At 41.6% G+C, this 12709-nt stretch overlaps 1 protein-coding gene across 1 annotated transcript in view; it reads right to left on the reverse strand.

The window, feature by feature from the left end:
* LOC108790971 (carcinoembryonic antigen-related cell adhesion molecule 1-like) overlaps positions 1 to 12709 on the reverse strand; it is a 58789-nt gene that overhangs the window by 44566 nt on the left and 1514 nt on the right. Inside the window, exons 2-4 of the mRNA XM_018561330.1 lie at positions 12082 to 12429; positions 9102 to 9368; positions 3175 to 3318 (exon numbers count right to left, since the gene is read on the reverse strand). Of these exons, the coding sequence (XP_018416832.1) occupies positions 3175 to 3318; positions 9102 to 9368; positions 12082 to 12429 (759 nt within the window). The remainder of the gene's footprint in view (positions 1 to 3174; positions 3319 to 9101; positions 9369 to 12081; positions 12430 to 12709) is intronic.

The following is a 12709-nucleotide window of genomic DNA, read 5'->3' on the forward strand; positions in this document are numbered from 1 at the left end:
TTGGACATTAGTACGCTGAGGCACATTCCCCAGCCACAGCGGAGGGGGAGAGAGGTGAGCGGTCATTGCCGCAGGACTGAGAATCAGGTTAGTATATCTTTTTTATTTTAAACCCTGGATGAAAACGATCACTTAACTCTTTCTATGCACAGAGTTCTTGTCTAAGAGACCAACAGGGAAACATAGGAGGATTTCCTTGTTAGGGTGTACATACCCTTTGAGAACAATTTACCTTTAATAAAAGTTTACTGAATAAGGTAGAATAGATGTGAATAGTACTCACTGGTGTCAGTTCCAGCACATTGTCATATATGGCACAGGGGTCTTCACTATAATAGGGGGACCCTAAAAGGAGCATAAAAATACTGAAAGTTAGAAATTCGTTTACAGTAGTGAACTCTACAAGTGATGGTGACTCAAGACAGCATTGTTACCATACAAGCCCATGGATTATCTCTGAACCTCATTAACAAATTTAAAAGCAGCATATATATCAAAAATATTGACGCACCTGCATTTCTCTCAGATAATGCACCAGTTTGCGCAGAATATTGTTGCAATTGCAAATGTTTCGGCATTCTCATGTTTATTTCTTTTGTTTGTATTGGTATGACACAAAAAAGTGGAGGGAAAAAAACCCCCAATCTGACACATTCCACGCAAAACTCCAAAAATGGACTGGACACAATTATTGGCACCTTCTCCAAATTGCAAGAAATAATTGCATTCCAAGTTTTTTTGGAAAACCATGGACAATCTCAAGGTTATAAGTCCATCTCCAGAGATCTTAATGTTCATGTGTCCACTGTGCACAACATTGTCAAGAAGTTTGCAGCACATGGCAATGTAGCTAATCATTCAAGCTGACCTTCAGGCACAGGGTAAAACTGTGTCAGCTCGCACTATACGTCGCCGTCTGAATGAAAAGGAACGCTATGGTAGGAGACCCAGGAGGACCCCACTGCTGACACAGAAACATACAAAAGCCAGATTGGAGTTTGCCAAAACTTACCTAAGGAAGCCAAAATCCTTTAGAGAGAATGTGCTGTGGGCAGACCAAACAAAATTACAGCTTTTTTGTAAAGCCCATCATTCTACTGCTTTCAGAAAAAGAAATGAGGACTTTAAAGAAAAAAGTACAGTCCCTACTGTCAAACATGGCGGAGGTTCACTGATATTTTGGGGCTGCTTTGCTGCTTCAGGCACTGGATGCCTTCACTGTGTGCATGGCATTATGAAATCTGAAGACTACCAAAGAATTCTGGGGTGCAATGCCCAGTGTCAGAAAGTTGGATCGGAACCCCATAGAGCACCTGTGTAGAGATCTCAAAACAGCAGTTAGGAAAAGGAACCCTTCCAATCTAAGAGACCTGGAGCAGCTGGGGAAATAAGAGTGCTCCAAAACTCATGTAGAGAGGTGTAAGAAACTCATTGATGGTTACAGGAAGAGATTGATTTCAGTTATTTTTTCCAAGGGGTGTGCTACCAAATATTTATTAAGGGTTCCAATAATTTTGTCCAGTCCTTTATTGGATTTTTGTGTGGAATGTGTCAGATTTGGCTTTTCTTTTCTCCACTTTTTGTGTCATACCAATACAAACAGAAGAAATAAACATGAGAACGCCTAAACATTTGTAATTGCAACAATTTTCTGCCTAAAGTGGTGCATTATCTGACAGAAATGCAGAGGTGCCAATATTTCTGGCCATGACTGTACAGTATATTGTCAGCTTGATGTTCATAAATATATTAGTGTGTGTTAATGTTTTAAATCTCTTTTTGTATAGTTTGGAATTAAAAATGTAGATGGGACACTAGGGGAGGTCTGTGATGTATATATAAACTCAACTTGTTTACTAATTCTTTTCTATTCTCTTTTCTCTTCTTTTTACAATTGCTTTTAACAATAAACAAATCTAAGATTAGTTATTCAAAAACGTCATACGCAGAGCTCTCTCTAGTGGTTAATTTACAAATCTCTATTTCACTGAGTTACACAAATACAAAAAGCAGGTATCTATGGTCTAAAGTAGAGATGCACCGATACCAATACTAGTATTAGTATCCATGGCGATGCCGAGTATTTGGGCGAGTACTTGTACTCGCTCAAATGCTCTGATGCCTGGTCCGATACTTAAGCTTCCGGTATCAGGAAGCTGGTCAGCAAGTCATTACACGCTGCCCAGCTTCCTGATTTGTGATGAGAGAGCATGGAGCTGTCTTCCTGGCCAATCAGGAAGCTGGGAGCTGTGTAATGACGCGTTGCTCAGCTTCCTGATTGGCCAGCTTCTCGACCAATCAGGAAGCCGGACAACGCATGTCGCCTGACTTCCTGATTGTGCAGAAAGCCGGCTCCATGCTCCCTCGTCACTTAGTGACGAGGGAGCATGGAGACGGCTTCCCTGCTAATCGGGAAGCCAGGTAGCGAGTCTTTACACACTGCATGGCTTCCTTAATGGGACCTTCGGTATCGGGATTTGGTATCGGCGAGTACCGGAAAAAAAAATATCTGTACTCGTACTCAATACCGAAAGGGTGCATCCCTAGTCTAAAGCTAAAAATAAATCTGTATTTCTTTATTTCATTTCCAGAAATTCGAACCCACTACTAATAAGCATACCGATCTACTAGAAATGTTTTCAACTCATTTATTGAAGATGCCCATAGGATGTACTTCCTCAATGCACTGACACAATTTCACTCAGCCCTATGAATATGCACTTCCTTGTGCCACCACTCTCACAGAACCTGCTTTCTGAACTACAACTCAACGTCTGAACAATGTAACATTGTAACATTATCATTGCTTGCTGGCAGCAATGCATGATGGGATATGTAGCCTTAAGAAACTGAGATTGCATCACATCAAGCAGCAGGGAAAGAGATGCAAAGCACATTGGAAATCTACATAGTTGTTAAAAGTGACGGGCAGACGGAAGGCAGCACTCACTAGATAAAAGGGATTATTTACAAGTAAGCTTTGATTGCATTATCAAAAACAACTCCAGTATGTCTCCCTATTACAATGCTGATGTTATAACAGGATAGTGTATGCTGGGACTTTACAACTCCTTTAACATATAAAAGTTACATTCAAATGAATAACTCCAAATATGTTCTGCCTAAAAATATAATATTGTTTCCCATTACATAGATTTCAGTCTCTATACATACCTGTAATCTCGTGTACAGGATGGAAGCATTTCTTGTAGAGGAGGAAGCAAATGGTAAACAGTACTGCAACAATGAGGACGGCTGCGCAGGCAACTCCTGAGATGACGGCAGTGTTTGTATCACATGTAGAGCATTCCGAGGCATCTGAGAAAATGGACACAAGTTGATATTATATATATATAAAATATAATCACAAGTTCATGTAGGGATAGGGGAACCATGAATAAAGAAATAATGGGAAATGGCCACTAGAAGGTTACATAGTTACATACCGTAGTATTTGAGGTTGAATAAAGACATAAGTCCATCAAGTCCAACCTATGGACAGTATGTTTCTATTAATTAATTAATATTGGTTTCTATAATATATTAATATAATATATACTGAAAATGAGAGATGCTGATGTCAAGTAAAGTAGAGATATGTTGTTGTAAAAGTTGCAACATATTGATACTGGTAGAGTATAAGTAAAGTGTAAATTTATAGAGTATAAGTATAGTGCAAATTTATAGGGTAAAGTGTAAATGTTATACTAACAGGCATTCGGCTCAGCTATTCTGCTCGGTACCTCTGCGGTACCGAGCAGAATAGCAAATAGTTAAAAAAGTTGGTGAAAAAAAAGTTGGGAAATTAAAAAAAATAAAAATTTAAAGAAATAATACATTTTAAAAAAGAAATAAAGATTAAAAAAAAACAATTGGGCGGAGATAGCAGTGACAGCTAGCTCCGCCCAGCTGTTTCCTATTGGCTGCCACCTGCTAGAGTCTTCTAACAGGTCTCGGCCAATGAATAACAACTGGTTATTTGTTATTGTTTAATGACAGATCAGTGTCCTCAAGTTATTTGGGGACGCTGATCTGTCACTACAACTGGGCGGAGCCATTAGATTACGGCTGGCTCAGCCCAGCTGTCATTTGTGAGGCGTACGGCTGGCCGTTCGCCCCTCTTCGGCTGTCACTTCAGCTCAGTTGAGCCGTAGCATATGCCTTCGGCTTGGCTGAGCCGCTCGGCCGCCTGCAGGAGCTGTATGGGCTATAGTGAATATCCCGTACAGCAGCCCCTCGGTTTGACTGAACCGAAAGGCTCTCGAAACCGCAGCTAGCTAGACTTCTACTTTCAGATCTAGGTATTAAGTTATTTCTAAAACCAGTGATAATCAAATGCAGAGGCAATTATGATAAAGATTAGATACATTTATATAGTCTTACAGACACCTTTCAGGGCGGCCATAATGTTGATGTGGCCCACGATTAAATTGAGTTTGACACCCCTGCTGTAGATGTTAAGTCTAATGCTAATAAGCCGCAATACAAAATAATGAGTTATAGGTAAGGGGTAGAGATGGGTTCAGTGGACAGGAAATCCAAAGACCTGAACATAGCGCCAAAACCCTATTGAAGTCTATGAGAGAGGAATATTGCTATTTTTTCTGGGGGCCAATATACAAGATTTTTTAAATAAGAACATGGGGAGCTGACCACTGCCATAGTGACATGTATCCAGGAAAAACAGTGTTTTCTTAAAAAGAAAACCTTGAATATCCTTTGTGAATGAGACGTACATACAGTAGTATCCCTTGTTACTGATTCCCCCAAAATATTAAATAAACACACAAACACCATGAAAAAGTATTTTATTAAATAAGCATTGTCCCCCAATGTGAATCCAACAGCAATCACGTCATCCAGCCATTAATAAATAATATATATTAATTGCTCAACAGACCTTGTAGTGTTTGGGCTTACCTGCCTTTGTGGGTTACTCTATATAGACCATAGAAAATTCTGTTTCAACCTTTGGAGAACATTGACAAAATATTTTACAAAGCTGATTATTATTATTATTAGAGGTGCACCGACATTAAAATTTCAAAACCGTAACCAAAAGAAAAAAAATTTTAAGCCGAAACTGAAAATGTTTTTTATTTTCCATTTTTTTATTTTTTCTATATTTTATTTGTATTTCTTTTTATAAACTTTTTAATTTTTTATGTTTTATTTTTATTAAATATTTTTATTTTTTACTTTACTTTTAGGGGCTTCTAAACAGACCCCCTGATATTTCCCTTTTAAAATAGAAAAGGAGATTGAGGACACTATCTCGTTTTCTGCATCCCTGGTTATAAATGAACAGGAATCCTTTATGCTCTATGAGTGTTCCTGTTCATTGATAACAAGAGGACATTGTGTGTTGACTATAACCACAATCATGAATGAACAGGAAATGATGTAGATCACTTCCCATTCATTCATAATTGAGGATATAGTAAACATACTGTCCTCAAATATTTACAAACACTCAGCGACCACTGATCGCAGAGTGTTTGTACCTCGCTCTCCTTCCTGACAGCTGTCACAGGAGGCTGAGCGAGTGGAGCTCAGCCTGCTGTGACAGCATTGGCTGTCTCCGCCCACACCGCTCTCCTCTGATCTGTGACAGGAGGCTGAGCGGTACGGGGAGGAGAGACGCCGACCGCTCATAGTGCTCTCCTTTTGGCATTATGCTAAAAGTGCCATTTTCGGCCGATATTTTTCGGCAGCCGATATATATCGGTGCCTAATTATTATTATACAGGATTTAATCACAGCGGCCCCCGTAATTTCACACTCAAGCATAAAAAAATTACTGACTTGATCCTGGCTCCCTCTGGGCTGCTAGACCGGTCCTCGCAGCCTCTACTCCCCTGGGCTCCGGCAGTATAAGGACCACTGACATCCTCACGCTTTATACAGGTCCATTGAAGGTGAGTGTTGATTGCTGTGGGAGCTAGGATTGGGTAAGTAATACAGCTTTATTTGACCCCCCCTCTAAACAAAGTAGCTTTTCTTTAATAATAGAACTCCATTAGAAAGGTTTAAAAGACAACCTTAAAACTTAATGGATTTCCATTTTATATACACTAAATACCATGGGATTAAAGGGGACCATTACCCCCCAGCACTGAAAATTCCTAATACATTCCCTGTGTGCTGATCTGAAAACAAATTTGTGCAATCAAACATTTATTCTGTTACTTATATTTTTGATGAATCTCACTTCCTGGTTGATTGAGGCACTGGAGACGTAACCCCGGCCTCACAGCTACACCCTGGGAAGGCTACATCACCAGTGCCTTCCAAAAAAGGTATCATATGTAAACTACAAGATCTGAAGAATGATCCTTTTTCTGAGATCTCAAAGTTTTATGAAATATTGTGAGATCTTGGCAAGAAGTCATTGGTTTTTTTTTCTACCCAGATCTGGTACTGATGTCATCAGTGGGTTGGCTGAGAAAATGCAGAAGAAAAGAATCTGGCCACCAATGACATCTGCTATTAAAAATGGCAGCTTCCACTAAAAATTAAAAATGGCAGCTCGCTAGTACAGGAGGAGGAGAAGAGGAGCATTAGCTTGTGCAACATACTATCCAAGGAAGCAGGAAATGATCATTAGAGCTGTTTGTTTTACTGTAGTAAGCACAGTAACGGTGCCAGTTAAATATGCGCAGAAGGGGGGCAGAGTCCACTTTAAATTAGGAACTGGACGTTAGTACCATTTTATAGTTGTGAGATTTTTCCTCATGTGAAGTGCTTTTGTTTATATTGTATCTTTGGGTATCTTTGGTCAAAAACTAAAAAAATATGTATTTCTATATTGAATTGTCATAAGTTCTATACAAATCCTAATAACATCTCGATCTAGAAGTTTGTAAACTTATTTATTGAAGATGCCCACCAGGGGCTGACTGGCAACTTTTAGCCCAGGGGGCAAGTACAACCCAGAGGCCCATGATGCGACTACAAAGGGATTTTTTACAGTAAGCTTTGATTGTATTATCACAAACAACTCTACTATGTATTCATATTACCATGCTGATGTTAGAACAGGACAAGATGTAGTGCTACCATGTTTCCCCAAAAATAAGACAATGTCTAATATTTTTTTTGCCCCAAAAAAGCACACTAGGTCTTTTTTCAGAGAATGTCTTTTTTTTTTAATGTTCAACAAAATGGTCAGTATCGGTAATGCTGATCCCTTTCTTTCACTTTCACGGGCGGAGTGCATCTGGTATCACTCCGCCTGTCACAGTAACCGGCGCTATAGAGGAAGTATCGGCTAATGTGGCTCTGCTCCCTCCACCGCCACCGCCGCAGCCTTGCTTTCTACAGCACCGGCTTCCTTTGCCATCAGGGACAGCGGTACCAGCAGTGCAGCAGTGGGGACATCAGACAGTGGACAGCGCGGTAAAGTACGGTACTATTTACCGGTACACATTACAGTACAGTACCATTACATTAAGCAGTGCCTTCAGGGGGACAGCAGTTGGTGAAGTATGGTACTGGAGTGCTCCCTGTCACTGCGCTGGCCAGAGGGAGTCCCCTGTCATCACCTTAATACAGTATGTTCCTGCAGGCTGATACCATCTCTCCTGCTCTTCAAGTTCCCCCTCACATGCTACCAACAAACTAGGTCTTATTTTCGGGGTAGGTCTTATATTACAGGCATCTTGAAAAATAGTGCTAGGTCTTACTTTCGGGGTAGGTCTTATTTTCAGGGAAACACGGTACAATATGAATACTAGATGTCACCAGATTTCAGTCACATTGTCATTTCAAGTGGAACTATGGGCAAAATAATAAATGAGATATATGATGCATCTGATGCATTACTACAGTCCTCCTTTACCCCCCACACACCCAAAATTCAGGAGCAGGCAGGCTTTTCATTGAAGAAGACACATCCTATCAGGGCTATTCACAAAATGGTGAAGAGTTTGGAGAAGGCAGGAGAAGTGAACAATCTAGGAGAACATAGCTGAACTGGAAAGTGAGCTGAATTGGAGATTTTTTCCAAATCAGCGATGTTGTCCTCGATTGTTCACTTCTCCTGCCTTCTCCAAACTCTTCACCATTTTGTGAATAGCCCTGCAAGTCTACTCTGCAATAGGGAAATCTTACCTGCCTGTTCGCAAACAATCTTCATGACAATGTACACTGATCTGTGCATGCCCGGGAGTTATATCACCCTGGCATGACCAATCAAATAGCTGAAGATCCTGAACTTGGGAGAAGATTGGGTGAAGTTATTGCCACCAGCTTGAAAGCTCCAGGATGTGGCGTGAATATTGCCACTTAATAATATTATCATTGTATGTATCCACATCCTTTTTTTTTAACCCAGTTGTATTATTTATATATGTGTCCCATGTATTTTTAGATGATATTTAGCAGGTAACTGTATGCGTTGTATATTTTTGAATTGACGTTATACATGTTAACATGAGACTGCCCAATATCGCCAACCATCCTATGAATCATAGTGCTCCCCAAGATACCCAGGAGTCCTACCTGCCCTATGGTCAGCAACAGGGTTGGATCTCCGCTACTGCAGACAACCAACCTGCTGAGTGGTAAAGTGCCACTGACCAGGTAGGTTGTCTGCAGTAGCGGAGATACAGCACTGTTGCTGGCCATAGGGCAGGTAGGTTGTCCAAGGCCATCTCCTCGTAGATGCTTCAACAATGGTTGTGAGTGCCATATTGTTATTCCTCCTTCATTAAGTAATATTGTTTTTTGCATGTCTTGTCCGGACGTTTACAAAACAACATTTTTTCAATAGCATTTCTAAAATAAAACATTTAAATCTTTATCCCATCCAAAACTTACATTGCACTTATGGGGTTGATGCTGATGACTGGAATCATCCAACAAGTTTCTTATACTGCTTGGGGACATCTGTAGAGAAAGCCTAGCAGCAAGTATAAGACTTATTCCGAATGGGTGTGGCAGGTGGGTGGGGCCAGAAACATAGTACCTAGACCTTGTACCTGGAGATCCCAAGTGCTGTGAAAAGCCAGCAGGTGACCCAAGGTGCCAGCATTGACCCCCGCAGTGGAATATCAGTTTTGGCTGGATTTATCTTAATGTAGTAAAAGGTAATTGCTCACAGGAGACAGTCAGGGTGTAGAGGTCACTGGTGCTCTTGCTGGCTTTATTCTGAGCCTCACACTGATATTCTCCGGCATCTGTACGGTTCACGCTGGAGAGGGTGATGGTCATGGTATCTGCTGATAATCTGTTGTCATCTTGGAGGCTGGCATCATCCTTCTTCCATATTATCGTATCAGCATTGGCTGCAGAACATGTCAGGTTAATAGCATCAAATTCCTGGACCTGGGAGTGGAAAGCTGTGATTACAGGTTTACCAACCAGCTCTGTAAATAGAGGACATCCTACAATTAGAGGAAATCTAAACACATAGGATGTGAGTTCAGTCCTGATATGTTGTACTATTATTCCTACAAGTCCCATGAGACATTGCAAGACTCTGACAGTCTCAGGCATGACTCCCAGAGGCAGAGACACTATGGAATTTGTAGTTTCAGCACAGCCGGAGAGCCAGGGTTGCCTACGTCTGTACTTTACCATACATCAGGGTAGGGATGCACCGATACTGATACTAGTATTGGCATCGGTGTCAAGTATTTGGGAGAGTACTCGTACTCGCACGAATGCTCCGATTCCTAGCCCGGTACTTGAGCTTCCAGTATCATCAGCCGGGCAGCGAGTCATTACACACAAGTGACGAGGGAGCATGGAGTTGGCTTCCTGGCCAATCAGGAAGCCGGGCAGTGTGTAACGACTCGCCGCCTAGCTTCCTGATAGCTGGGTAATCAGGAAGCCGGACAATGAGTCATAACATGCCCCCCAGCTTTCTGACGAGGGAACATGGAGTCGGCTTCCTGGCCAATCAGGAAGCCAGGTGCCGTGTAATGACGCGTTGCCTGGCTTCCTGATTGGCCAGCTTCTCGACCAATCAGGAAGCCTGGCAACGCGTCATTACACGGCGCTCGGTTCCTAATAGGCCAAAAAGCCGTCTCCATGCTTTCTTGTCACCTGGTGACAAGGGAGCATGGAGACGGCTTCCCTGCTTATTGGGAACCCGGGTGACGAGTCATTACACGCCACCTGGCTTCCTTAACGGGTCTTCCGGTATCGGTATTCGGTATCGGCGAGTACCGGAAAAATTCCAGTTGTTGTGAATGTACCGTGAGTCATTGCAAGACTGTGAAAGCCACAGGTATGATTCTCAAAATCTGGATCAAGGTGAGATTTGTACTTTCAGCACAGCTGGAGTGCCAAGGTTGCCTACCCCTGGTATATACGATCATAACGCCCAACACTATTTAAAAAAAAGTGTATCTGCCACCTAATTATACAGAGCCCTTCAGGTTTTTCAAGCCATCTTTATATTTCTATCAATTAATTTAGACAGGGTTAGGTAAAAGCTGAACTCCAGGCAGATATAAAAACCACATATGAATGCAGCTCTGTATTCAATAATATTTAATTACATTTATTTTTTAGATGTAAGCAGTGTAATTATTGAATTTATATGAACATCTTTCAGTCCCTGTATAGCGGAGCTTAGACTGGGGGAGGAAGATAGACCAACAGTTGTGCTGCAGTGCCAGGGACATACTGTTAGAGAGAGCAGAGTGACAGAGATGTGGGCTCCGCTGCTTCTTCTTGGTTTACTGTCCAGGAGACCTTTAAAGGAGAACTATGAGGTGAGTGCTTTTCACTGTGCTTTCATCTGTGAATGAGACTGTCACAGGTTGGCTCAGTAGATCGGGAGGTGAGCGAACACATACCGGCGTTCGCTCACTTCTCGATCCTGTCACGGCTCTCTGCCATGACAGGGGAGGGGCTGGATTCCCCCCTCCCCGCTCCGATCCTCCAGCGCTGACTGGCAGAACGGACGGGGGAGGGGGCGGGTACAGCTGGCTCTGCCTCTAGATAGGCAGAGCCAGCCATCACTCACACAGCTGGGCGGATCCAGACATAATTGTTGGGATCGGCTTCAGCTGCGGCACCTCAGTATACCGCGAGCTGTAGCTTGCGGTATACTGAGCCTAAGGAGAACTATGGGGGAAAGCCCTAACCCCATAATTCTGCTTTAAGTAAAGTAAGTAAAATAATGGCCTCCCGTCAAACAAGGTTGAACTGTGCAAATTCTCAGGACTGATTGCACAGAATACAAAATCATTTGGCAGGTATAACAACTCCTGTATGAGTATTCCGTCTGTTTATATAGTTGTTTGCCTACAGTTCAGCTTTAAAGCTTATCTAAAGGCAAACATGTATTATGTATTTGTCATGTATGTTACTTTGGATAGAGTAGGGAAGGGATAGAACCCTGTCAGGTTTTATATTTTATTTTATATTTTATTTATGTAGCCCTTGTGGAGATTTTACTTGACTTCCTGTCCTGGGGACACAACAGGAAGTAAATGGATATCACTCTAACAGGTGAGGCAGCAGTGAGGGACATCGGGTCTGGCTTAGGTGAGTATACCTCGCTCCACAAGGTAACGAGAGTTAGGGATGGGAGAGGGGTCTTATTTTGCCTAGAGCAGGGCTTTAATTCTTTATCAAATTGTCAAATTTGACTGCAAATATTTGAGGTCCTGATGAAGTGGGTGTTAGAGTACACATTACTGTGTTTATTACAATAGCTCCTGCAGTATACAATTTTGATCACTAGATGACAGTGTTTATAAGATCTTTTATATATATGGTGTATACTCTGTCGTATTGAATAAGTTAGATAATAAAGCTGTGGCTTCCTTCCTGTTTCAAGCCATGTGCAGCATGCATATCAGACTGTGTGCTTGTGTTTCTCTGTGAGGCTGTGCAAGAAGTTCCAACAGTGGGGGTGTTCAAGCCCTCAAAATGCGTTGGTTGACATGTTAGTTTCTTTGGACTCATTTACTAATGACCTGGTGCTCTTTATGCTATTTCAATCTCTAGTGATAAAATATGACAGAGGTTTATACCTTCTCCCCTCTAACCAGAGCCAGGAAATATACTGAAATTGGGTTTTATACCCAGAAGTAATAATACAATAAATGAGCTTGTACCTACCGTACACTCTCAAGTCAATTGAAGCTTGTGTCGCAGTCTGTGACTGAATCTGAACTCTGTATTCACCACTATCATTCACATTAAGATCAGTGATGGACAGAGAACCATTGGGAAACACTTGGGCCCGTGTAAAATATTTCTTTCCTCCAGCAACCAGGGAATTATGAGCAGGCATATAGGTGAGGATTTGATATTCAAAACTCGTGTTTGGTCCTTTAAACCAAAGGCAAGTCCAAATATTGCCGGTAATTCCAGTAACATTTAAAGTGACAGAGCTTTTGGTCACTGGATACGGAGGGATCAGCTGAATCTTGATTGCAGAGACCATGGCCATCCACATCATGAAGACTGAAGACAGAAAAAAATCCAATATTAATACTGCTATTGACAGTTAATAACATGTTAGATGATTGTTCGTGTTATTTGGAAACATTTTATAATGTTTGGTTTGTCTGTAGATAAACTTTAATATGTAGAGTATTTTTTTTCAGTTGCTTCCACAGTCTTACGGGTGGATCATTTTCTCTAACACACACATTAGGCGCACTTCACAAAGCTATACACCAAGATAAGGGTCTTCGTATTCAGCCATTTGACTGTAACTTTTTAAATTTCATTGAACTCAGCT

The sequence above is a fragment of the Nanorana parkeri genome, unplaced genomic scaffold (genome assembly GCF_000935625.1).
Source record: "Nanorana parkeri isolate BGI_ZX_2015 unplaced genomic scaffold, ASM93562v1 scaffold517, whole genome shotgun sequence".
In the NCBI taxonomy this organism is placed as follows: domain Eukaryota; kingdom Metazoa; phylum Chordata; class Amphibia; order Anura; family Dicroglossidae; genus Nanorana; species Nanorana parkeri.